This window comes from Pagrus pagrus, assembly GCF_965226575.1.
Source record: "Pagrus pagrus genome assembly, chromosome: 13".
In the NCBI taxonomy this organism is placed as follows: Eukaryota; Metazoa; Chordata; class Actinopteri; order Spariformes; family Sparidae; genus Pagrus; species Pagrus pagrus.
In genome coordinates, this window is record NC_140197.1 from 10,419,739 (window position 1) to 10,447,367 (window position 27,629).

The 27,629-nt window shown below is 39.5% G+C and overlaps 1 protein-coding gene across 3 annotated transcripts; it reads left to right on the plus strand.

Moving 5' to 3' along the window:
* Window positions 1-2,417: 2,417 nt before the first annotated feature.
* On the plus strand, window positions 2,418-25,670 carry LOC311268071 (choline transporter-like protein 2). Of its 3 annotated transcripts, none has more exons than XM_084371438.1 (22): window positions 2,418-2,570; window positions 10,874-10,922; window positions 11,007-11,080; window positions 11,184-11,268; window positions 12,438-12,522; window positions 12,905-13,018; window positions 13,142-13,202; window positions 14,945-15,068; window positions 15,224-15,307; window positions 15,458-15,570; window positions 16,873-17,004; window positions 17,103-17,202; window positions 17,467-17,559; window positions 18,617-18,701; window positions 19,009-19,271; window positions 19,431-19,525; window positions 19,762-19,865; window positions 19,974-20,047; window positions 20,175-20,245; window positions 20,678-20,766; window positions 20,896-20,980; window positions 21,515-24,819. In XM_084371438.1, exons 1-22 carry the CDS (start codon window positions 2,543-2,545, stop codon window positions 21,691-21,693), a joined length of 2,187 nt encoding a protein of 728 aa, XP_084227564.1. In that variant the 5' UTR covers window positions 2,418-2,542; the 3' UTR covers window positions 21,694-24,819. The 3 variants fall into 3 exon arrangements, with proteins under 3 accessions (XP_084227564.1, XP_084227563.1, XP_084227565.1); XM_084371437.1 differs by lacking the exon at window positions 2,418-2,570 and adding an exon at window positions 8,869-9,235; XM_084371439.1 differs by lacking the exons at window positions 2,418-2,570; window positions 21,515-24,819 and adding exons at window positions 8,871-9,235; window positions 24,820-25,670.
* Window positions 25,671-27,629: the final 1,959 nt, after the last annotated feature.

Here is a 27,629-nt window from a genome sequence, read left to right on the forward strand (position 1 = left end):
AATACTCTCTTTATTGTTTATCTTTATATTATATTATCTGTATAGCCATCATCACTGAAGATGGCTGCTTTCAGAGGACACTTCAGCCTCCGCAGACGACGCTGATTGGCTCAATAGCAGAGGCGTGAGTTTTGGAGGAGTGGACATCTGTGGCTATTATTATGTTTCAGTTCCCAGAATAAAAAAAGCAGGGAAGGATGAAAGTTGCTGCCAATTTCCCTAAAGGTCCTGACAGCAGACACAAGTAGTACTTCTATTGTTCTCATACCAGTACTCATGTATGCTGATTACTGACAGAGATATTCAAGGACAAGTTCCCAAGAGAGTTTTTCTTTCCTTTTGTCTTGCAAACTTGTTTTCTACAAGGACAAACATGACCTAACAGTACCACAAGGGTGCAGCATCCAATAAAATAAATCTCCACAGCATTTTGATTGTGGAAAGAAAAGTCTCGGTTTTACTGCAACCACTCTGGCTGTTGCAATAATAAAAAACATTTATTAACTGTTTTCAAATAAAAAGTTACATTACAAATATGTAATAAATATTTAATATGTAATAATATGTATAATAAAGGTCAGAAAGAAGAAAAAATAGTGTTTATTACAGTGGTGGAAAGTAACAAAAACATTTACTGTGCTATAGTATTCTGAGGTACTTGTATGTTACTTTTGACTATTTTAATATTATGCCACCTCTACTCACTAAATTTCAGAGGGAAAAGGTGCGTTCACTCACCTTTATCTGTACATCTGGCAGCACGGTTATCAATTACTTTGCTGATTAAGATTTATAAAACACAAGCACATGAAATAGGATAAGCTCTGATACTGTGAATTAAACTACCCAAGCTACAGTTTGGTCCAAGGCCAGCTACAACATACATTACAATGCTATATAGTAGCATAATTCCTAGTAATAACAATTCAATATACTAAAATGTGTAATAAAAACTCTGGCCAAGTTATTTTTCCCTGCATAGTGTTTTAAAGTAACTTTTACACACTTTTTTGATTAAATATAACTTTTAAATCAAGATTTCTGTTTCTAATTGATTATTTTAAGAGTGATTTTGCTACTTTCGTGTATTTGGTTTGGGTATTGACAAATTCAATTGCAGACATCTTTAATACTTCACACATTATAGTAATTGTCTCTTTGAAAATTATCAAAATATATTTTACTCCACAGTATTTATTTGACAGTAATTGTTACTTTGATAGCATTTAACACAGGGCCAGCTCATACAACATGATATATTGCAATATGCAACCATAGACTAAGTAGCTAAAATTAGATCCATCCCAACTGGCTACAGCATGTAGGATGCATGTTCAAGAGGCATTTTGCTGTTTCACTTTCTTAAAGTTGACTAACCAGACTAACAAGAGATAGATTTTTTTACAAAGAATGGTGAAAATCAAAGCAGCAGAGCCTGATATATCCTGACTTTTATAAATAATGCAACCCGATAGTGTTTTTTTGTTACAACCCTCGGCCTGGTGAATGCCCATGTCTCTTAAACTCCACGACCCCTGTTTGTGACACAGGCTTCCTACAGAAACTCCAAGCCTATGCCAAAATAACCATGATGACATCATCAGGGTTATTTTTTTCAGATTGTGGAAAGCTCCATCTAGAGTACACTGAACTGGACCTGTAATATTGAGCGACTGTCCCTTTAATTCCACTAAAATAAAGTACAACCCATGCAGTACATATTATAATTCTCTGAAAGGGGCCGTTCTGCATGGTGAATGATTCAAGCTCTAAAAACGTAGGCCTATGTACATTTTTCATATAGTACGTGTGAAAAATTACTTGAATACTTTTTTGAACACAGGGTTTTGCCTGTAACTGAGTATTTCAACACTCTGTTGTTTCTTATTTTACTGGAGTAATTTTGGATCTTACGTCTTCCACCTCTGCAGCCTACCAGCAGCTGTCGTGACTCACAGAGTGCAGAGTCAGATCAGGCAATGTTGGGCCTGTAAGCTGAATTATGAATGAATAGATTGCTTTTATAATTAATGTTGTCTTGAATTTCATCAGACCAACAAAAGTTGTGCTGTGTCACTGATTCGCTGCACGTTTGGCTGATGAAGACACATTTTCACTGTGAATGAGTAATGATGAACAAACAAACAAACGTGGTCTGGACCTTGTTGTGTTTTATTAAATATTAAGATTAATTTCTATCTGGTGCACTGCTATTTCATATCATTCGGCTATAGCAGCTCATTGGACAGTTGCGCCTCGATCAGTTAACGGTGCTAGAATGAACCCAGTCTCCAGGACTCTAAACTCCCGCCTTCGCTCGGTGATTGGTTTAGGACCTTGTCAATCATGGTATCCTGCGTTTTCATTGGCCAGCACGTTCCCCTAAGGAATCTCCCTTTAAATGTTAGCAGGGCAGACAAGATTTTTGGAGCGGATTTCTTCGAAGTGTTGGAGTTGACAGAAGCGCTACACGAAAACCTCTGTCAAGGCTGGGAATATGCTGTAGTGGTCGCCTTTGGCCCAGAAGAAACACTCTGTAAACATGGAACTGGAGGAGAAACCGAAATTTGGTAATTAATTCAAGTCCAACAGGGGCATGCTTCACTTCAGTCTGTCCCGGGATAGCTCCCCTTTAACGTCACATTTACTAACGCAGGTTAGCTAGTTTTTTGTTTTGGCCCTGGACGTTAGCGTGAAATGTCTGCTGTAGCTCAAATACTTGCGCTACTTGAAATTGTTTTCGTATTTACAGCAATACGTGTATTGTTTTCTGCTGTTTTTGTCGCAAGTTAACGCTAGCTGGTACTAGTGGACCACTTTCTCTCACGCCATATGCCAACCTAAATATCAGCTAACATCTGTGTCTTCACTTTGGACTCACAGACACAACGCGTGAATGCAAAGTTTTTTTGTCCGTCACGTTTTGTGTGAGGCAGGTGGTGGCACAAACTGCCTCGTATATTGTCACTGTGTACAATGTCCCAGTTTATCGTGTGCTGTCCAGTTGCTGCCACATTCCTCAGTCTGGTATGGCAGGCAGCAGGAGCTATGTATAGAGCTTATTAGAAAATACCTCACACATGTGCTACGTGCTTTCAGTCTCTATTGGTAGTGTCATATAAGAGATACTATGCTCAGTTCAATTGTTCAAAACAATACCTCTTTATTTGCTTGGATTGCCACCGTGTGGTTGTAATTATCCCCTCCTTCTCCCAAATATCCCTTATAAATAACACGGTGACACACCCTGTTGTGTGTTGGATGTGATATACATCTTATGTTATTCTTTCATGGGCAGGGAAATTTGACAACAATTCACAAAAAAAGAAAAAGCCTGTTTTTGGAGCATGTTTACTGCCGCATCCTTCGTTCATTATACTAAATTAAATGGGCTTTTAGTTTTTAAAAGCACTTTTCATTGTTCTGCAGAAACATGATAATCATGTTTTACAGGATGTTGACAATTAGCACTGAATAACAATACGAGGCACTTCTTCTGCATGCTGGCTTTCATGATGTGGCTTTCACATAATGTTGTCTTCCTCCACTCTGCACACACCCTTTTCCACTCTGCCTGCCACATGATGGCTAATTGACTTACATTCCCAGCCCTCAACAGAAGGCACAACCGTACTTTATGTGCTTGTTTCCAATAACCAAAATACTTAAATGTTTGCAGAGGATTTGGACAGTTGTACGCAGAGCAAGATGGTAAAAAGGAAGACATAGAGGAGGAACATAATTGTATTTAGACCCATGGGAGAAGATGGTTGTGACGTGGCTGCAAATTCACTTAGGAAATGACATTGGTTTGAGTCATCAGCTTCTAAAAACTTTAAAGGCACAGTTCACCGCAAATTCAGAAATACATATTTTTTTCTCGTCCCTGTCGTGCTTTTTATCCAACTAGATTTTTTTGGTGTGAGTTGCCCAGTTTTAAAGATGTCTGCCTTCTCTCGAAAATAACTGAACTAGATGTCACTCGCCTTTTGATGCTCAAAGTGCCAAAAAAATACATTTGAAAGATTCAAAGATTCATTTTTTCCAAAAATCATGACCCAGTTAATCAAGATACATTTCTTTCAAACTACCCCTGCCCACTGCAACACTGCATTAAAGGAAGTGTGTATCTGCTCATGGAGGTGAGGCTTGTGACAGCGTGTGATGCTAACATTAATGGCATCTGCCCTGGCTGAGTTGTATCGTCAGCTAGCTTCGTTAGCTAGCCTCTCGTCCTTCTGTGTAGCGATACGGTTGGCAGGTGTAGCTCGGTAGAAAGAATAGTTTCTACAGGAAACTAGTCACAACAAGGTTCAAAGATTATTTTGAGTAACTGGGTCATGAGTCATTGCTGTTGAGTTTTCAAATGCTTTTTTTTGTGCTTTGAGCCCCACGAGCTGAGTGCCATCTAGTTCCATTGTTATAAAGAGATCACAGACATCTTTACGGCTGATATCTACAAAACTCTGCAGCTCATACCAAACAAACTAGATGGATAAAGAGCACTACAGGTAATAGGAAAACTATGATGTTTTGACTTCGGGGTGAATGGTCCCTTTAAGTTCAACACATTAATATTTCTGAGTGCATCGTGAGACTTTAGTCAAATCTAGCTAAAAGAAGGGGACGCATTCTATAATCTAAACATACCATAGGGGGACTCATTCAGAACACACAGTTGGGATCCACCACAGTTTCACATGTTGGAGTAATTTCAGGCTGAGATATATCAAGAAACCGCAATGACAGGATTTGAAGCAGCCGGGCAGCCATGCCCTGGTGCAGATTAGGTGTAATTATAAGCCATATTTAGGAGCCGTGCACTGAAACTCGATGCCGAGCTTCACTCTTTCATGTTTTTTTTTTGTTTTTTTTTAGCTGCATTTGGAGTTTTTTTCCCCTGTTTCATTCGTTTTCAGTTCAGTTCCTGTACTCTAAAGTTTTCCCCCAATACTACTAACACACAGCCCTACAACTTCTCCACCTGTTTCGATTTAAATGTGCTTCATCATACCCTAACAACCCACACCAGATCATGTGACTCTTCTTACTGTCTAGTGGTTCTGCCGGCTTGCCAACAGTCTGCAATACAAAGGCATGTTCAGAGCAGTGTGAGACTGATTGGTTATTAAGGTCAGGGAAAATGAGTTTGGAGAGAAGAAGAGATACAGATGGAGAGTAGACTGGATGTGCAAGCAGGACCATCACGAGTGAGCTATTTACCGGATGTGTTAGTCAGTTTCTTTTACCAGTCAGTAGCTTCATTTGTTGATCTTGGCTGATCCTGCTGACCGTCCTTCTTATTAAGGAATGTCTCTCTTTGTTAATTGGAAAGCAGCACAATTTTTGGCACTTTAACAGCTCCAGTAACTTCACTCGAATGTTCCTTGAAATGTCTCTTATTCTGTTGTCAGTAGGACAGTGGTCTTATTTAGTCTAGATAATGTGTTTGTGTTTCTTTCCTGAGTCCCACTTGTGTCAGTTTGTTGGTTTCAATTTCTGTCACTTGTGTCTCAGAAAGACATTAATAGCTGCACTGGGTGGGACAGCAGAGATAAGGTTTGATTGTGAGTTTATCTGAGGGGGTTGTTGTGTGAAAATGTTGCATGAGTAGATGGCAGCTTCTTTATAAACTAGCTGGCTCCCAAATATGAGACAGACGTACTAAATTTTGTTGTAAGAATACAACATTTTACTGTGTATACTGTAGATTTGTGTGTGATTGTGGTGTTGCTTCCTTTTTAACACTTTAAATAGATCTGAGCTTGAACTTAAACACTCCACACCCTCTGTCAGTAATGAAAGACTTGTGGGAGCTGTGCAGGGTGGGCAGCAGCTCTAACCTCTAGATGCCATTACAGTCTGCCTACTGTATTCTTTGGCTTTAACATCAAACCCTTTAAGATTTATCCTTTGGACCTATAGAACTTTTGGCTTTTCTACTTACTCACCCACCAGCTACTTATCTGACCTTGACTTTAGCTTCATTTAGTTCTCTGGAACTAAAAGCAAAAAAACATATGGTCTCGCTGTTACATAACTCAATTGCATTTCTGAGTTCACCAGTGGCCTTTGACAGGATCCTGGAGTTGGAAGGTTTTAACAGCGATATGTGAATGTCTTCTGTTAGTCAAAGCAATACATGTCGATGGAGATCTACACAAATCAGTTTACAGTGACCAAAAGTGCTGCATAGACCTTTTTCACAGCACACAAACACGCAGGGAGTCATCATTTGTGTTATAAATTCAACCTGTGCTTCTCCAGCTTTGACATGTTGACATGTCAAAGTGTCTATTGTCAAATAAGTTTTGCTGATGTTAATTCAATAAAACGCAACATGGCTACTTTTGTTTCGAGCATACCAAGTATTATCATCAGTTGTTAAAAATATAATCAAGTTTGATAATTAACAGTAGAGCTTTGTCACTGCAGACAGATTGACTTATCATACAGTGTTTGCCCTATACAATAATAAAGGACATTTTATGTTTATTGATTAAAAAAATGAGCAATTTCCAATCATATACAAACAAATAGAAAAAAGTCTAAGAACTAGAACCATTTCACCTGGGGAAAGTAACTTCGTCAGTTTTGATGCTCTCCACATTGATTTCACGTCCCTTTTGCTCAGGTTGTGCCCAAAACAGCTGGGGTGCTGCTCCTAAGCCTTATAATAGAATGGAAACCCTTGTCATAGAAGGGAAAGCACAGGTGTGACTCATAGATTTAACGATGGCTCTCTTCTATTTGAGGGTATTCAGTAAGGCAGGGTGTGACAGTATGCCAGCATGAACAGTCCCAGGACCCTGAAACAGATCAGCTAAATTGAATTTAGCAATCCTTAATTTCACTGTGCTTTTCCAACTGAGATGTCATCCATGACAAAGGTTTACCAGATTTTATTTGTAGATTAAGGATGTGAAGGGAGGCGGTAAGACAATATAGCAGGGAAACTGAGGAAGGTCAGGACACATGGGACAATGTCCAAAGTAAACAATGTACTGAGGAAGAAACATGAGAAGAAACAATGCAAGACATCAAGTCTGGCTTCAGTTTCACTTCTGATTAAATTACTGTGAAAACAAAACACGAAGTAAAGAACATAAACTATGATGACATGAAGACATCTTTCTTTCTAGCAGTAATTAATTGTTAAATAATAAATATCACAATGAATAGACACATTAATACTAACACATTTATAATCAAAACACACCAAAGCACAATACGAATACAGATTGTCTCTCTGGAAATGGGTGCCCACGTAAATGTTAGAAAAAAACTGTGGTATTTCATAAATAGCTCAAAGCTCTTAGACATATAACATTGCATTTTTTATGGTGCTTTGGAATTAGATTAGATACACTGGAGAGCTGTTAACGGATTAAAACTATTGTTCTCTGCCAACAAAGAAAAGATTATTAGGTATACACTGTGAAATTCCAGGCTGATAAGGACATAGAAGCTTAAAATAAGAATTTGGCTGACAACCTACGCTAATACAGATGTTTTTTTTGTAGTAGTTTTTTTTCTTGCTGTTACAGTATTTATATCCTCTGTATTGCCAGGGAAACAAAGAGATCTTCAGTCTAAAAGTAATTCAGCTGCTCACGGAGCACAAATTTGTTCATACAAATTTATGAATACAACCTTCTTTCACATGAAAAAGATGCTTAAATTGGAAAGTGCTTCAAAAAGCCTTTTTAGTCTGTTATACAACTACTTACTCAATGGGAAGAATGTTTCAGTACTTGCGTAGCCTCACAAAGTGATGGCAGGGTTTCACCAGTAGTTCATGAATGTGTCAATGCAAAATAGATGTGACACAACAGAATAACATCGGCCACTGCACCTGTGATTGTTATCTTATATGTTTTAGGCCAACAACAGTCGATAATTCCAATGAAAAGAGTCATTCCCACATACAGTTTTTTACCTGAGCATCCTTGGGAAAGGTCTTTTGTAACCGAACCTCTTTTGATAAATTACTTGAAATGTGTGTGGGGGTGATTACTATTTTTCATTGGAACTGGATTTTTTCAGTTTCAGTTCAACAGTAAAAGGACAATAATAGGAAGTAAGAACTATTGTTGTGATGTGTTGTCTGCTGTGTGTCATGTCTTGGATTGTAATCCAAGAAATCAAAATCTAGAAACTACCAGTCTCTGTTTCAGAGTCCCTTGGTGAAATTTTTGTTAGAGAAACTGCAGCACAGCCGAGGCTTCTGATGGTAATTTTCCCATGCACAGTAATATTGGCCATATAACAAGGACAGAATGGAAACTTTCAGTCATTCAGCTGAACTTTGTTTCTGTCAGCATTTGTAAAAAATAAAAAAATGTAGTCCGTCTGTGGACTCTTTGTTACAATTAGAAATTCATGTATCATAGTCATATTGCCTTTGGCTGTTTAATACAGAACAGAGAGTGAGTTTTGTTTTCTCTCAATCGGTCCCAGTGTAATACTGTCATGCTCCCACAAGATGGGAGCAATCACTCTGAGAGGATGAAATTTGAGGGGATATTATTTTCTCCATAAGGCAGTTTAAAGGCAATTATTATCACAAAATGATTTATATTTTGGAGCTTAACATTATGTGCTTCGGCTCTCTGCAGGTGATTGGATTTGTAGCAAACCATGTGCTGCACACCTGAATCTAATCACTCCTCCTCCACTGCAGCTACACACACCACCACCAGAGGAATGTTTCCTTGTTTACTCCAAACACATGTTTCTAGTAACAGCAACTCGGTTTTCCTCTTCATACACATCAGCAGTCCCTACCCTGAATTTCACAAGTCCACGCCTCTTCCCGTTCACACGTAACCTTCCTGTAGATACTTCATTTGCCTGTGGGAAAGGCTTATTTGAGGCAGAAGCAAAGTGGAAAAACAGACAAAAAGAGGTCTTTTGGAAGTGGGAGGAGACAGCAGCAGATGCACAGGTGGGGCACAGATTGGAAAGAAGCAGTTGTTTCAGGATAAACATGGAGGCGAAGTGAGGAGGAGCATTGCTGACTGCCCAGGCTCACAGCTATTCAGGGACAGGTTGGACTGGTTTCTTTCTCCACAATACCTGATTCCCCCGCTCATTTAAACCAGCAGAGAGGGAGGAAGCAGTCAGCCAGATAAAGGGGGAAAGAGTAAAAGAGTTCTCTGTAACATTTCAACATTTGTTCCTGAGAGGAAATTCAACATGCCTGAGGAGGATGAAGAATATTTTGGAAAGAATGGTAATGCTCTTTATGTTTATGTTTTTTTATCAATTCACAGCTTATTTCTGTCTGTGTCAATTTAAGAGACGTCAGATGAGCCGAGGATTATTGTTCTGTCTTTAGGCTTTTCTTTTCTTACTGCTTTAAAACTGAATCTGTCTCATGAGGTATGGAAATTGTTTTGAGTGAAACTGGAGCAGCAGTATCAGCATGTCAACATGGCTGGGTGTGTTTGTGTGGAACCTGCCACTGCTGGCAGTTTGTTGATTATACAGGTGTGTGAGAGCCGGGAGCTCTTTTATCAGTGCTTTTCTCTTTGCACAAATACTAATGTGTGTTCAGACAATCATTAAGAGAGCAGGATTTCATCTGAAACTCAATCAATGATTCTTTTAGTCTGGCACTGGTTCACGGCTACATGTGTCTGAAAGATTCCTTTACTTGTTTATATTCATCAGTGGAAAAATTTCAAACACCAAAGCAGTGAAACTTTGAAAAAATAGCACCTCAGAGTGACAATACTGATATGACACTGTGAAATATGAAATGCATCAACTGCGGTTTTTCTAACAGGAACCTTCTCCAAGAGCTCATCTAGTAAATGCTTCCCGCAGCATTATCCTCTGGCCCACATACATTATTAATATGCAAAGACGCCACCGAGAATATCATACTCCACTGTCTAGACTCTACGGGGTTTCCAGTGCTACATATGTACACATGCTGTGGTTAGTGCTTTGAAATATTTGAAGCCTTAGCAAGGCAGCCATGATGTCAAAATACTGGTGATTTTGGATATAAAAGCATTTTTTTGTGTTGGTTGTGATTGTGCAGCCTGATAATCTTTGACCTTGATCAATGCTTTCATGCTTTTTAAATTTCTGTTCTGGAGAGAACTGAACCACTAAGTGAAACTAACGTTCTCTGATGAATTTGCTTAGATAATAGACACTCTGCCTCCCGCTTCTGACACGCTGACCTCAGATAACATGCAGCAAACTTAACTATTTGCCTCTGTCTGCAATAATTACCCACAGAACATCAGCTGATCACTCAAAATCTCAGTGACTTAAAAGCATGACACTGTTGACAGTGAAACCCTGTAGAAGTGTTTTTACTTCATGGCACTGCAATACATGTATGCATCAGATTATTAAATAAACGTGTTCAGATGGGAAGCTTCTGACAAGTCCATTAATTGGAAAAAGTCTTGTTATCATTAGAGCCAAAAATAACATAATTCTCTCCAGAAAAACAAAAGTAACACTATCTCTGACATAAATCCTGTATTGACATGACATGATTGCCTTGTAAAACTAGATGTTATGCAATAAAATGATGTAGGCCCCCTCTAGTGGCTGTGCCAGTTATGTTGGCTTGGTCTTTGACATGAGTTTGCTTCGACTTAGTCACCAGGGAGGAATTTGTTGGGTTGCCAGGCGTGTCTGCCTGGAGGGAAAAGTCATCTGACAGAAGAATGGGAGGAAGACGGGGGTGTACTGTTACGTGACATTAAATCATCTCTCCTTTTAAAGACTGGGTGCAAGGTGCATCACTGTTTTTAACTTTTTATGTTTCTCGCACTGCTGTAGACCTTTCATCACAGCAATGGGTTAAGTGTTCACAAAGCAAAAAACTTTTCTTTTTTTTCCATAGGCGAGCCAAGGAAGTATGACCCGACCTTCAAGGGTCCAATCCAGAACAGGTGAGACCTGATGTTACTTCTGGAACATATTTTGTTTACAAAGAGTTTGCTTCAATGCTTCAAACTATACTCTCTCTATTTTAGGGGCTGCACAGACATTGTGTGCTGCATCCTCTTCATTATCGCCATACTGGGTTATTTTGCAGTGGGAATACTGGGTAAGGAAACGGCACTGCAGTTTGGTTTACATATAAAAATAGCCACCCATAGAAATACAGAAAACCCCTTTGTAACCTTCAACTTCTATGTTTGTGCTTCCAGCCTGGTCCCAGGGCGACCCCAGGAAGGTGATCTATCCCACAGACAGCAGAGGGCAGTTCTGTGGGCAGGCTGGCACCCCACTCGAGTGAGTTGCCTTTTAAGTTTAGATTATAATTATAAGAGTCCTTGTTTCTCTGCTGGACTTTGACTTTATCTTTAAGAGCACACACACACACACACACACACACACACACACACACACACACACACACACACACACACAGCGATGTGCAGACCACTATAATCTTCAATGCATTAGATGTCCATCAACATTAAAACATGTCACACAAGAACACCATGCTTTATTCAACAAATCTTTAAAAATGCTATTTACAAATTGCCATTGGTCTAAGTTGATACAAACATTGCAAATGTGCCAAACATGTCCTTTTACAAATCATCTTTTTAAAATATTCTTTATATTTTTCGATATAGATTGAATCTCTGTTGTCAAGGCAAAGCAACAAATGATTTACTCAGTCAGTCTGTAATTGTCTTAACACATCCATCTATAATTCTAAATTGTTTTTCTTTAAGAACATATGATCTAATGGAGAAGCCTCTATATGCAACTTTAAGTCTAGAAATCCAGAATCCTTCTTACAGCTTGATTCCAACGGGCACGACTGTGTCTTGTTCTGACAGCGGTGTGCCAACTGAAGCTGATCACAAACACTCATGACAATGCTTGCGATTCCACCACAGTGTGTTTCAGAAGCGGCTCCCCGCTCTGCTTCGCTTAAAATATGTCTGTTTTGGCATCTAAGGAGCAGATAGAGCCTGGAATTCAGACACAGAAACAGCATAGAACATTTGGTCAGTTTTCAAAATAAAACGCCCTGTGCAGTCTCCTGATGGTAAAAGAAAAAAAATCAAGGGAAAAAATGACCAAGTAAACAAAAACGGGCAGGCAAAACATTCCTGTATCTGAAATGCTCCCGGTGGGGTATGTGGAGGACGGAAAAAAATATCAGGTGGATTCATGGACTCTCTAAGTCTCCACCTCTCTTTGACAAACTCACCTTCTCAATCCAGCATATTTAAGTGAAGAGACTGGATGATTCAATTCCATTAAATGTGCTGCAAATAAATCTCCTGATGTTCTTGATGTTTTTTATACATGCCCTTTTCCATTAGCACATGTTAACAGTTGAAAGACACCCTTTGTGTTTCATGAAACCACTCCTAACATGAGCTTCTTCTGTCAGCGTTTTCTTCCTCTGACCGCTTTGTATGTACTATATGTTGTAACAGGAAGAAGCCACTGTTGTTCTACTTCAACATCATGAAGTGTGCCAGCCCCATGGTGCTGCTGGAGTTCCAGTGTCCGACCACACAGGTGTAAACTCACTCTTTTGACATGTATTCTTCTCCAGCAATTTCCTTTTTTGTTTTCAACCGATTTTAAATGTTTCCTAGCTGTGAGCACCTCCTCCACTTCCTGTTTACATAGTTCTGTGGGAGAGTGTACTTTATTTTGAGTCTTTTCCAGTTTGAAAACCCAATAAATACAAGATATGCTCAGAATTAGTACGTAGTGTGGGTTTTGGATACAGCGATTGCTTTTGTGTCCTCTTTATCACCAGGAATTTCCAAAATAGTTTATTTTGGCAATCAATCTCTCTGCTGTGCTGCATTTTGTACTCAAAACCATAACCAGTGAATGCTTTCCCTGCACTCAATGTAACCATGTCCTGCTGTAAATGCTGCTTCCTCCTTAGATGTGTGTGGAGAAGTGCCCTGAAAAGTTCATGACATTACTCAAAGCCTACAGCAACAAAGATGACTTTGACTACTACAAGAAATTCTGCAAGGAAGGTGTGACTAAGTCAATGGTGAGTTTAAAGTCTGAATTTAAACCTCATGGATGCTTCTTTTTTCTTTTCTATCTCTGTTATTGTGATTGTTGAAATGTTTCCACACTATTGCTCACCTGTTTTCTTTATACTTTGTTTCAGGGTATACCAGAGATCCTCAAGCAAGGTCTCTGTCCTGCCATGCTGACCCCAAGCAAACCTTGTGAGTTGGATCTCAGTCTATCTATCTACAGGTCCTTCTCAAAAAATTAGCATATTGTGATAAAGTTCATTATTTTCTGTAATGTACTGATAAACATTAGACTTTCATATATTTTAGATTCATTACACACAACTGAAGTAGTTCAAGCCTTTTATTGTTTCAATATTGATGATTTTGGCAAAAAAGTCAAGAAAAACCAAAAATCCCTATCTCAAAAAATTAGCATATTTCATCCGACCAATAAAAGAAAAGTGTTTTTAATACAAAAAAAGTCAACCTTCAAATAATTATGTTCAGTTATGCACTCAATACTTGGTCGGGAATCCTTTTGCAGAAATGACTGCTTCAATGCGGCGTGGCATGGAGGCAATCAGCCTGTGGCACTGCTGAGGTCTTATGGAGGCCCAGGATGCTTCGATAGCGGCCTTAAGCTCATCCAGAGTGTTGGGTCTTGCGTCTCTCAACTTTCTCTTCACAATATCCCACAGATTCTCTATGGGGTTCAGGTCAGGAAAGTTGGCAGGCCAATTGAGCACAGTAATACCATGGTCAGTAAACCATTTACCAGTGGTTTTGGCACTGTGAGCAGGTGCCAGGTCGTGCTGAAAAATGAAATCTTCATCTCCATAAAGCTTTTCAGCAGATGGAAGCATGAAGTGCCCCAAAATCTCCTGATAGCTAGCTGCATTGACCCTGCCCTTGATAAAACACAGTGGACCAACACCAGCAGCTGACATGGCACCCCAGACCATCACTGACTGTGGGTACTTGACACTGGACTTCAGGCATTTTGGCATTTCCTTCTCCCCAGTCTTCCTCTAGACTCTGGCACCTTGATTTCCGAATGACATGCAAAATTTGCTTTCATCCGAAAAAAGTACTTTGGACCACTGAGCAACAGTCCAGTGCTGCTTCTCTGTAGCCCAGGTCAGGCGCTTCTGCCGCTGTTTCTGGTTCAAAAGTGGCTTGACCTGGGGAATGCGGCACCTGTAGCCCATTTCCTGCACACGCCTGTGCACGGTGGCTCTGGATGTTTCTACTCCAGACTCAGTCCACTGCTTCCGCAGGTCCCCCAAGGTCTGGAATCGGCCCTTCTCCACAATCTTCCTCAGGGTCCGGTCACCTCTTCTCGTCGTGCAGCGTTTTCTGCCACACTTTTTCCTTCCCACAGACTTCCCACTGAGGTGCCTTGATACGGCACTCTGGGAACAGGCTATTCGTTCAGAAATTTCTTTCTGTGTCTTACCCTCTTGCTTGAGGGTGTCAATGATGGCCTTCTGGACAGCAGTCAGGTCGGCAGTCTTACCCATGATTGCGGTTTTGAGTAATGAACCAGGCTGGGAGTTTTTAAAAGCCTCAGGAATCTTTTGCAGGTGTTTCGAGTTAATTCGTTGATTCAGATGATTAGGTTAATAGCTCGTTTAGAGAACCTTTTCATGATATGCTAATTTTTTGAGATAGGAATTTTGGGTTTTCATGAGCTGTATGCCAAAATCATCAGTATTAAAACAATAAAAGACCTGAAATATTTCAGTTGGTGTACAATGAATCTAAAATATATGAAAGTTTAATTTTTATCATTACATTATGGAAAAGAATGAACTTTATCACAATATGCTAATTTTTTGAGAAGGACCTGTATATCAATCTGGAAAGTTGCGACATATAACGATGTATGTCAAGAATTCAAATTGACCAGCCTCCTTTTAATTTTTGCTGTTTCTTCTTCTACTTTCCTTCAGTCACTCGTAGGTGTTTCCCAGCTTTGGACACGAAAGGAGGGGTGATAACCGTGGGAAATAACTCCCACTTTGATGATGGCAATGGAAACATGAGAGATGCCAAAGATCTTGTGGATGGAGTCAAGTGAGTATATGTCAGAGTAAATACCCTTCTGTCATTATTTGTAAATGGCCGTGGCCTGGCTTGTCCCAACCTGCCACATTTAGATTTTACAAACCGTGTCTGACGAGGAATCCCACACTGCTTAAATGGATAAACACACAGGAATCTCTCCACAGGAATGCCACTGTGGTTATAGAAGCTCGTCAGGTGGTCATGAAAATCTTTGAGGATTACACACAGTCCTGGTACTGGATCCTCATGTAAGTCACTCACCTACAGTTGTAAATCTCCTTCCTGCAGCATCTTTTGTCACTTTAATCCAGGTTTCTAGCAATGAAACATGAGTTGGATTCACCTCTCACTCGCTGACTGTCCTTACCTCCCCTCCTCTCACCATCAACTCTCTCCAGTGGATTGGTTATTGCTATGCTCACCAGCCTGCTCTTCATCGTTCTCCTGCGCTTCCTGGCAGGGATCATGGTCTGGGTTATGATTGTCCTGGTGATACTGGTCATAGGATACGGTAAGGGCCATAGTACACAATGCTTAGTCATTTTCATACTCGCCTCAAAGTAGGTCAGCACTCTAGGGGCCTCTTTCAGCAAGCAGGTTTGACAAACTCTGAATGTAATGTGTGCTCCACAACAGGTGTTCAGAGTTTTTGGAACTCCCAGTTCCATACTGCATATAATACCCCTTTGGCTGCAGTATAAATTAACATTTTTTACCTTTCTATACAAAAAAAAATACAGGACTTGTGCTGTCAGACTTCAAATGAACAAAAATAATAATGTAAAATAAATAATAAGTTGTTCTTTGTTTCCTGGAGATTTTTTATTGTAGACACAATTAGTTTTTATTTTTCCTAGCTGTGAGCAGTCCCTCCATTTCCTTTGTGCATTGCATTGTGGGTGAATTGTGTTCAACAACAGCAGACTCAAGTATCTGGGTTTTTAGTATCCATACTGACCGTTTCGAGCACACTTCCTTTTGTCACACTAACAGTGTGAACACACTACATACTCAATCTTCTTTTGAATTAGTATCTTGTAGGATATTGGGACATATCTTGCGTTAAGCACGTGTGTTGAATGAAAGAAAGTCATCATCAGTGGAGGTCTGATAACAAGTGTCACCATGTCAATGGGTAAATAAAGAACAGAGCCTCTGTATTATTTCAGAGGAGCTACAGATGTTCATGTGTGAGCTGCAGGCTATGTTTCTTCATCATCAAAAACAGCAACAAGCAGTTGAATTGGGGAAAGGAGTCTGTCAATTGACACACATATTTTATTCAGCAGAATCCTTCCATTCATCATTTACCAGATTTCCTTAACAGATGATAAAATTTGCATCCATCAATGCTCCAGCCTGTGAGAGAACAATCTTTCTGCTCCCTATCATAACTTGTTTAGCTCCCCGCTGCTATCTCCCTGCTCCTCGCTCCCTCTTGCTCGCATGGTGCAAAATATATGCATTCAGGCTTGAAGTCATTGGTGTTTTATAGGGGACAATGAATGATCATTTTCCTCTTTGTCCTGATGTAACCATACTGGGAAAAAGAATGGAAAATATCGACAAGTTTCCCTCAACTCATGGTTAACAAATTCAGTTTTCTCTGAACCTGCTTTCTGGAAAAATCCCCTGTGTTCTTTCCCAGAAGCGATGTGACTGATGCTGTGTGCTGCCCCATTTACATTTTTTAAAAGTGCTGTTTTTTTCTCATGAATACACATTAGAGGATTTTTGTATCACATTTTTTGTTTTGGCTCTGTTACACACTGCTTCCATTTGCTTAGTTAAAATATAATTTGCCACTGTTTAGGTATCTTCCACTGCTACATGGAGTATGCTGCACTGAAAGGAGAAGCGGGTGCTGATGTGACTCTAAAGGAACTGGGCTTCCAGACAGACTTCACAGTGTATCTGCAGATCAGACAGACTTGGCTGGCCTTCAGTCAGTACACAGCAATCTACACGTTTCTACATTCTGACATGTTGCTATAAAGTTGGGACACCCATGTCACCTCTCCTTCTGCCACCCTTCTCCTTCAGTGATTATCCTGGCCATTGTGGAGCTCATCATCATCCTACTGCTCATCTTCCTCAGGAAGAGGATCCTCATTGCCGTTGCTCTCATCAAAGAAGCCAGCAGGTCAGACTTCACATTAGAGCTTTAGGCATTATTAGAAAAGAAGATGGGATGAAATGGAAAAACAGATCGATGACAGTTACGATGTTAAATTGTTCAGAGTTAAAAACCCTTTTACTGTGATTCATGGTGATGGATTAAAGTGTCAGGCTAATGGCACAGGCACAGATGAAGTCATTGAAATGTAACTCGGAGTAATGATGGATGTGGTCTTTTTTTTTTTTTTTTTTTCCTTGACTTGGTTGTGATGATGCTTTGTGTTTACAGAGCCATCGGGCATGTGATGTCTTCTCTCTTCTACCCACTGTTCACGTTCCTTCTCCTGGCCATGGTCATCGCCTACTGGGCAGTTACAGCTGTGTATCCTTTCACGTTACTGTCAGTCAGTGCGTCATTATTTAGGGCTGACTGTAGCCACAACATAAGAGCAATAGATAGAGATAATAAAGACTCAGCAGCACATGTAGAACTGCCCATGAGCCAGGCATTTAACCAGCTCTTAAAGTGGACTGAGTATTTTCAAAGAAAAACATATGTTGTGAAACATCAGCAATTAAAAGTATGAATCATCCTTGTCTTGACAAACAGCAGCATAGCTGTGGTAATGGAAGTAATCGGCAACTCTGACTAATTGTGAAAATCTACAAAGTAATCATTCAGTTTATGAGGAAGGCCAAGTTAGACAGCAGAGGGCGACATAGTGCCTCTTAAGACCAAACAGCCACAAGTCCAAACATTTGGATGCAATTCTTTAATCTTTACTAAGTTGGAACTTCAGACCTCAGTAGTTTACATGGATATGAATTACATATTTTGACCCTGTCTGCAAAGCAAAGTGTTTCTTCAAATGATACATGACAAACATTGGATATTTGCAGTGTTTGCTGCTTTGTGTAGCTGATACACAGCGCTAATACTATGTTCTGCCTTTTAAAACTCTTAAACTTCAAAAAGGAAAAATGCTGACGACCCCAAAAAAAATGTTTTGGAGTCAAGTCCGCGACCTAAGGGAAATCTCTGGTAGTCTGCAGAAAGTCCACCTAAGGCTCCTTGGGACTTGATGAATTGTGGATTTGGACAGGCGTAGCCACTCCTTAGGAATGCAGTCGCTACGTTTGTAAGTCTGTAAGTGCGGTAGATTCGGGACATTTTGATTTAACTTTAGTTTTCCAGTAGCAGCTAACCATGTAAGTGTGTGCAACTGTATTAGGCAGGAATACATTTTAAAAACACGTGGATAACTAATGAAGCTTGGGGGGTAGAGCACGTCAGCCATTAATGTGAGTTTTCTGACACTGAACCCAAAATGTCTCCTCCATGTCCGTCGGAAACATGTAAGTTACTTCGGACAAACCTGTGCCAGAATGAATATAAAGTGATGTCATATTAGTAGGTTGTCCTTGACAGCACTGATCAGCTTCTTGTCTACCTCAAATGAACCCATCTACAAAGTTTTTAACGATACAGCATGTGACCACTCAAGGACAACATGTGACCCAGCTGTAAGTTTTCTCATTTTATTTATCAATTCATGTTGGAACCTCCAGTCACCATTTTTTCTACCTTACAACAGTTTTTAGAAAACATCATTGTTCATTAATAACCTTTATTGACCTTCTGAATCTCTTACATTATCACTTGTGAATGAGGTTTTTTGAGTCATAACAGACTGCTTGATCCAGCCCTTCTTATTTGGAGTGAATAATAATGGTTGTTCCATCACATTAAATGGAAGTCTTCTGGATTGTCAGTCCAGTGTCAAGTGTCTGTGTTTACAAGGTGTGTATGTAACCTGTATCTGTGCTTCAGAACTACACTACCAGTTCCATGAAAAAGGAGTGCCCTGACTCTGAGTGCCTTTTTGCCTTCTACGGTGGAGAGACCGTTTACCACAAATACCTGATCGGCCTGCAGTTCTACAACGTCTTCCTCTTCTTCTGGTGTGCCAACTTTGTCACGGCTCTGGGACAGATGACCCTGGCCGGGGCCTTCGCCTCATACTACTGGGCCTTCGTCAAGCCAGATGACATGCCTGCCTTCCCAGTGTTTTCTGCCCTCGGGAGATCTCTCAGGTGTGAAAGTGTATTTTTTTCTCCTTGTGTGTTGACTTCCTCTGGACTCTCTTGTAACTTGTTTTATTTTTAAAACAGAGATTCTGATTCGACAGTAGGTCCTCTTTCAGCTGACAGGCTTTCGTACTTTGCTTGAGCATCACTTTTATCTTGTTTTAGGTATCATACAGGAACTCTGGCCTTTGGCTCCCTTATCCTCTCAATCATTCAGATCATCAGGGTTTTGCTGGAGTATCTGGACCACAAACTGAAAGGTCTGGTACTAATTTTGATTATAATTACATGTCGGCTCAAGATTATAATCCATAGTTTGATAGCACATAGACTTGAGTCAAGGAAATGAAGCTCTCTGACTCTCGGGGCAATGCAAATGTTAGTTTGTCGCTCAAAAATGATCTTAATTAACTCCTAATGCATCCTCGGGATAATGTGGAAGATATGTCTCCAGTGTTGGTTGAATCTTCATTCACCTGTCAATCATTATTCACAGGAGCCCAAAATAAGTGTACCAAATTCCTGCTGTGCTGTCTGAAGTGCTGCTTCTGGTGTCTGGAGAAATTCATCAAGTTCCTAAACAGAAATGCCTACATTATGGTATGTGGTGTGTTTGGTTATTTCACTACCCTCAGCACATCATTAAAATACAAACTTAGAATTTGTAATGTTGAATCATTTGAATGAAATGATGTATTTGGCCTCTAGGTGGCAATTTATGGCAAAAACTTTTGCACCTCTGCCAGAGATGCCTTCTTCCTCCTCATGAGGAACATGATCAGGTGAGTCTACATGGTGTTTTGACAAGTATAAATTCAACTTTTTTTTCTTTTTTTCCTGTTTTTAATTTATATGATTGTCAGTGTCTCTCTTCTTGTAAAGAATAAATTATTCTCTTTAATCCTTCAGGGTGGCTGTCTTGGACAAAGTGACAGATTTCCTCTTGTTTTTGGGCAAACTGCTCATTGTTGGGCTCGTGGGTGAGTCTTATTTTTCATGCTTGAATTTTTTTATTGACCGTACACACTATTCTAGACTAGAGAAGCATTCCCTGACGAAAAAATGTGAGATTATATGCAAGTTTTCCCGAGAGGTTGTTCTGTATACAGGTGCTGCGTCATAAATGAAATGGCTGTTAACCAATCCATACACTTGTACATGCAAAATATAATGTATTGTCTAAATATGTCCTGCTTAATTACCTTATAGCTGTATTACTGTAAGTGAGCAATATCAATGGTGTTTGTATTATTTTCACTGGCTTGAACTGTAGATACTGTGGATATCTATTGTTGTTCATAAAGTACAGTATGACAGCTATCAGAGAGACAAGTATTAGCAGCCATCTACCAAAAAATTTAACAGGATTTGAGGTATTAAAGTGTGAGCTTTCTGCGGTCTTTGTTCCACAGGGATCTTTGCTTTCTTTTTCTTCTCTGGGAGAGTGAAGGCCTTTGAGAATACAGCTCCTCATCTCCACTACTACTGGGTGCCCATCCTGGTGAGTCTGATGGTCCTCTAATCAAATACAACAGGATCGGTGTATAACTCTGTTGTCCCTGACTCAAGATGTTCCTATGTGTATGTTATGAATTTAATATGAGCGTCCGGTTCTTGTCGTTCTTACCAGACGGTGGTGATTGGCTCCTACCTCATTGCCCATGGATTCTTCAGTGTGTACGCCATGTGTGTGGACACTCTTTTCCTCTGTTTCTGTAAGTAACACCTCAGTCATTCTTAACTTCCTTGTATAAATTCTTCGTTGTCCAAACAAGTGTCAGATAGACTACATAACAGAAACCAAGCATTGCTGACATGTTGCATTGAAGACAGGCCTTGATGTAAAATGCAAAACCTTCCTCACTTCTTTAAGTCTCACATTGCTTTTGGTGTTGGGCTGTCACTAATTCTAAATTGCATGAATGTGGTGTGCTACACTTGAAAATTTAAACACCATTTGAAATTAACAGTCTGTTGCTTATGGTGTTAATCTGGAAATTGCTGCTGCTGCTTGGTGTTGAACTGTTATCTTTCAAAATCTGTAATGCCTGTGGGTGCTTTTGCTTGCTTGCTGTTTGACTTTCTTTCTCTTTTTGTCTCTCCCTTCTTTTTTTCTCACTTCCCACAATTCACAAACTTCCCTTTCCCCTTCCTACTGGCCGGATAACACCTTTTTTTTTTACCCTGATTTCAATACTTATTTTCTGTTCCACCTGTTAACACATAAATATACACTCACACACAATAAGGTGAAGACTTGGAGCGCAATGACGGTTCAGCAGCGAGGCCTTATTACATGTCCTCAACGCTCCATGAGATTCTGTGGAAGAACAAGGCTGAGGATCTGCCTTCTTCTTCTGCTCAGCAACAGGACGACGAAGACATCCAGTTGAAACCACAGAAGGCTGAGGAGGAGGACGCAGCTTAGAGAAGAGGAGTGTTGTGGGCAAAGACACTGTTTGCGAGTGTCATTAGTTTTTTAACTGTTCAAGTTAAAGACTATGTTAATGACTATAGTAAGGAGCTGGTACTTTGCTGTTGCCCTCTGGGAAATTCTGCTTCTCACTTAACCACTCATGTCACAGAGGCAGATTGTGGTACAGCTACAGGACACCAGGCCTTAAAGTAGCAGGGATTCAGTGTTTTCTTTATTCACAGCCAGGTGATGCATATTTCCTTTGACCTTTTTGGTCCATTGACACAAGACAAGGGAAATATTATTTGATCGATTTGTTTCCTTAAAGGTGCAATGTGTAAGATTTGGCTAGCTGTCTAATTCATAATCTAAACAAAAAAGGGGCAGCATATCACCAGATATGCTTTATGCTGCTAACTGTAGCTGCTGTTGGCTAGTTAGCTTGGTTTTTGACACATCTTGCTGTTCAGACTGGGAGCTCAGAGCACCAGTGGAGTGTTGGTGTTTACACTGCTGGCGCAGGAGCTTTGGACCGGACAGGTCAGGGTTAGCTTGCTTTGGTAGATATCGCTACAGCACAGTTAGGGTTGGGTACCGTTCACATTTGTACCAATGCCGGTTCTGATACCTGTAGCTGGAATTCGATACGGTACTTTCTCTTGGTAATCTCTCTGTAATAACAAAAAAAGTAATTTCAGTTGTAACCAGATGACTTATTCACTTCCAGTAACAATGCACATTACATCAGTCAGTCGTTCTAAGTTTTATTTCAGTAGCATCTTGATGTACTGCATATAAATCTGTAATATAAAATAAGTTTTAAAATAAACTGCTACATTTAGCTGTTCCTGCTCATCAACCCAGTGCTATAAGAATAGATATAATAGCCCTCTCCTGGCACGCACGGTCTCGGCTAGTGGTGTTCTGTATTTTAAATGACTGGGAATTTTTGAGTTTGTGTTATGACCCCTTGAGCTTGTTGTAGCAGCTCAGTGTTACAGCAGCAGATTCAGTTCATTTTGTGAAGTCAGCATTTATAATTCAGTTTCCAAAGCATATTAAATACTGTATATGCCTGTAAATATGAGCAGACATGGCGTTTTATGTTAAATATGTGAATTGAAACGGATTGTTTGTAAATATACTTTTACCATGGTTGCGCTGTTAATTTGAATTCCCATTATGTGTTAGCATTGACAGACATACTAATGATCATACTGTTTTAGTAACTAAACAGCATGTGCTAATTTCAGACATAGTCAGTGAGTTTTGGGGAGACATCTCACTCTGTCTTTCTTTCAATAAAGATGGACACTCAGGTACTGAAATTTGGCACAGATTGATTTAATGTGAATTGCTACTCGACAGTACCGACATAATTCGGTTGGTACCCTTACGGCTTAAAAATACAGAGTTCGGTACCCAACCCTAAACACATTACATGAGGTCATGACATCAACATTTTAACATTTTGTTTATAATTTTATTTTTTTTAGTTAATTTTATTTAAAAAAAAAATAAAATCTTTTCAACTAAAAATCACACATATTGCACCTTAATTGGCCATTTGCTAAACCCCTTCACAAAACAGTGATTGTTCAATCATAGCTTACATAGCAACCATAATCAGGCATGGCAGGCCTTTCACGCTTTGGACATGCAGAAGCAGTGTGCATGTGGCTCTAGAAAAGTTTAAGAGTCTGAAAGACTGTGTCCCTGTGTCAGCTTGTGAGAACAAAAGTTTATGGAATGGATTAAACTGTTTGTCATTAGCATGTTCACCTTGACCCGCCCTCTGCTGCCTCTGATTGGCTGCCATAATATTGTTACTCCAACACTAACCAATTATCACTCATCATACCTAAACCTGACCAACCCAACCAACAAGTGAGACTAGCACTAGCCAATCAGAAGCAGAGTAGGGCGGGTCAAAAACATTGGCTTATAGTTCTAACACATAGTTAGTTCCAACACAAAGGAGTATTTCAGCAAATTCACCCAACGGTGTGGAAGCTGGTCTCTATCCTGCTCTTTGTGGGATTTAGGAAAGTTTACACAGAAGCTCAAACTCTGTCAGTATGAACTGCAAATGTGCTGTGCGAGAACTTTAAAGGCATAGCTACAGTAACAAGGCAGGTTAGCAAATGGTCAATTGAACATTTAGAATGTCTCTAAGAATGAGTGCATTAAAATGTGTGTATTGTATATATGGTATTAATTCATAATTTGCTACTTGATTTAGATGATGAAATGGTCTTTCAGTGGTTGATTCAGTTCAGTTAGTTGAGAAAAATTCTCTTAACATCAGGTCTTTCCTCACTTTTAACATCATGGTGCTTGACATGTCTGTAGTTGGTTTGTATTCTTTCTTGACCGTGTTGGAAAACCTGCTCAACTAAATGTCTGGAAATTGTATAAATGGCTTCTTCTGAGGTAAACTGACATTTCTAATCTCTGTCTTAGCCTTTTAATAGTTCCTCCCACTGCCACTAGCCAATAGAAACTTGAAGCCGTTCATGTGCCTCATTTACAGTGTTAATTGGTCTGTTTGCACCTTTGACCTAAAATTTTTACCTTGTTGTTTACAGTTAACGCAATCAGAATCATCAGTGCTACTTAGTATGTTGCACTATCAATGCACTTTTATTTCTGTTGACACTAAGCCATAGCAGGTTTTTTATCTGTATAAATGAATGCTGGCGATTTTCTTGAGGCCAGCTGCTTTCTTCTTTTATTGTGTTGACGTTTTTACTGTAAAACAAGCAGTTGTAGTTTTGCATCCTCTTTACAAAGGAATGTGTGCTTGGCAGTATAGTTTGTTAAATAAACAGTATTTGAGCTGACAAGTCTCCGCTGCATAAAATGAAGGAATTTATTGTCTTGAAATGGATGCATGTTCTTGGTGATTGAACTGTTGATTAAAGCTATAAACGTTTGTTTAATACAAATGAAGCTGTATTTCTGTGGAACTGGAAACAAGCTAATTTAACTTTGTCTTCCAGTCACTCTTGCAAAAGTACTTGTCTCTGTTCAGGCTGCAGATTGTCTCTGCTTTTGCAAAAATGTACAAGGAAAAAGAAAAACATCTGTGGCTTTAATAACCTTAGTTTAATGCTATTTTATTGAATCTCTTTCCAGTGGAGGATCTTGAGAGGAATGATGGCAGTGCAGAGAGGCCCTACCTGATGCCTGAGAGCCTCCGCAAAGTCCTGAATAAGAAGAACAAGACCCAGCCGGCTGAGTAAAGCACCTTCTGTAACATTTAAAGCCCTAGTGAGGTGAGACTGTGGGCTAAAAACTGACTGGTTTTGTTGAGTTGGGAAACAGGCTTGGACAAGAACCTAATGCCGTTAGTCACCAGAAGCCTACAGGCGACGAGTGGTGTCACCCAGTGTGTTTGGTTACTGCCAAATGTTTCATTCCCACACGTCTCAGTGTCTTATGAATCAGACACTTTGGTTCGTCATGTTATTTAATTTTTGTTTTATGAACAATTTTGAGTTTTTGTCCGGATGAAACATTTGGAGATGATTCATTTATATTCTGAATGTGGTTAATACCCAAACACATTTTTAATATGTTGTACATTTTTTATCAAAGATGCAGCCAAATTTAAGCATGTTTTATTTTTAATATTTAAGTGTTACATGAAGGTAAGCTTAAATATCATCTATTAAAGCTGTTACTTCGTACTTTTATCCCCTTTTGTTTTTCTTTTTAAATGTGTAATCGTATTTTTTATTTGGATAAATATTTAATCTTGTTGTTACCAAAGCCATTAAACTGCCACTCATGCATAGAGGAGGTGTATTTACACTTACAATTAGACCGTTGGCATCGGATGCTGTGGTGCATCGTTTATCAGCAAGCATATGGAGAGAGTTATGAAAAGGAACAATTGACGTATAGGGTTATGCTTTGATTCTTATTTAATCTTTATGGAACTGAATTGAGACTGTTTTTGAAATAAAGCATAGTTTTGTACATAATCGTGTGAGGCCATCTCTTCTTTTAACCGCTTATTCATTTCCATCCTAAATGGTTCCAACTGCCCTTGGAGCTGTTCCCAGCCTTGTCTTGATGTTGCTCTGTGCACCATAATCTTTGCTGATCAGGTATATTTCAGGTGTTGGTGATAAATCAAATCTGCTCCATTTTTTAAAAACTTGCCAAGTCCATTTCTAAGAAGTGGGGAAACAGGTCCTGTTTATGCTCTCAGTTGGGCTTTGAGCTTCACTCTGTCAAAGAATCATCCTGGGAGAGTAAGTGCTATTTACATTTATGTGTTATTCTATTGACATTATCCAAGAATTAAGCGCTGTAGTTTTTATAGTAAGAGCCATTAAGCAACTAATCCATTACATCTTTCAAAATGAATGACAAAACAATTAACTTATGCATTTCTTTTTGTGTTCCTTGATGTATCATAGATGTATTCAAAGTGACCACTGTCATTATACAATTTTATTTTTTGACCTGATTCTGCCTTTAAAGCAACATTATATAGAAATTGACGATTGCAATTTTGGCACTTTTACAAGATGCTATCATCAAAATAATTGTAAAGTTGTCATTCTAAGGTTTTTAAAAAAGTTGCATAATGTTGCTTTAAGTTAGAAAAATGTTTGCATCATCACAGAGGGCTTTTCCAACACTGTGTAGCTATATGATGCTCATATTGAGTGATATTAAAATGCTAGTGCTATGTGTTCATTAAAGTGGCTCTTTACAACAATATTAAGCAATTTAAATGAGTAAATACATTTTTTATTGGCCCTATATATCAGTGGATTGAGAAATGGGACCTTCCCCGTCTCTCTGTTGCCTAAAAGCCTGGTGATTATTTGTTTTAGTTGTTTTAATTCTGCTGAACTGTGGAATTATTTGTGAGGAAAATTCAACTTTTAAAAAAGTGTTCATTTAGTCTCTCACCTGCATCTTTTCTCAAAACACGACTGGTCATGAACGCACCAACCCCTGAGCTTCAGTGCATTCCATCCACACACAGGTACATACTGCACACAGGTACACACCTGTACATGATGACGCACTCACCAACAGCTCTCTTAACAGCCTTGTCATTCTACCTGCTGTTCTGTCATCGACCATGAGAGGGAGTGTGTTAACTGTGCAGTGTGTTCAGTTTGTCCCAGTGTGTTGTAAGCGCCGGTCAAGTCAGTAGAGCAGAGGAAGAGCTTATCTGCCGTGTGGCCTCCATGCTGGCTGTGTGTAAATGTCACCTGATGGTTCAGGAACGTTTCACCCTGCTTAGATTACAATCATCTTTCTTAAAATCAAATAAAAGACGGAAATCAACAAACAGCACATTACTTCTATTGGGGCTCAGACACTACTGTCACTTTGACCTATTGGTGGATTAAAGACACCAAATTACAAGTATACTGGGTTGGCCTGTCTACCTACTGGTCTATTTTATTAGACCGTAAACAGGACTTCATGCTTACACACTGTAACAAGGAATGAAATGCACAAAGAGAGCTGCAATAGTGAACTTTAAGCCAAATAAGCAGTATGCCTCACTACTTTATTAGACATAAAGTGTGTCAGTCACAATAATAGAATAAATTAATGAAAGTATGCCCCTCCTGCTGTAGGGGGATTCACCGCTACGGACTGGCATGTGACAACTCTCACTGATATTATGTGGTAATGGTATGCAGAAGCACCCTGTAGAGCGCATACCTCTGCCAAGGCCCAACAGACCCCTTTAATTCAATCAAGCCTTATCACTGTTGGTACCTTTCTGAATCCCCATTATCATAGCTGCACGTTGGTGGTAGTTACAGATTACAGTTACAGCTCTTTTTGTTACCATGTTGATAAAAAGACTACCCCTCTATGAAAACATATTTATTTCCAGATTTGAATTAGGAAAGCATCACATTGTACTCACTGATAGATATCAGCCACCTTAATATGCCTGATTA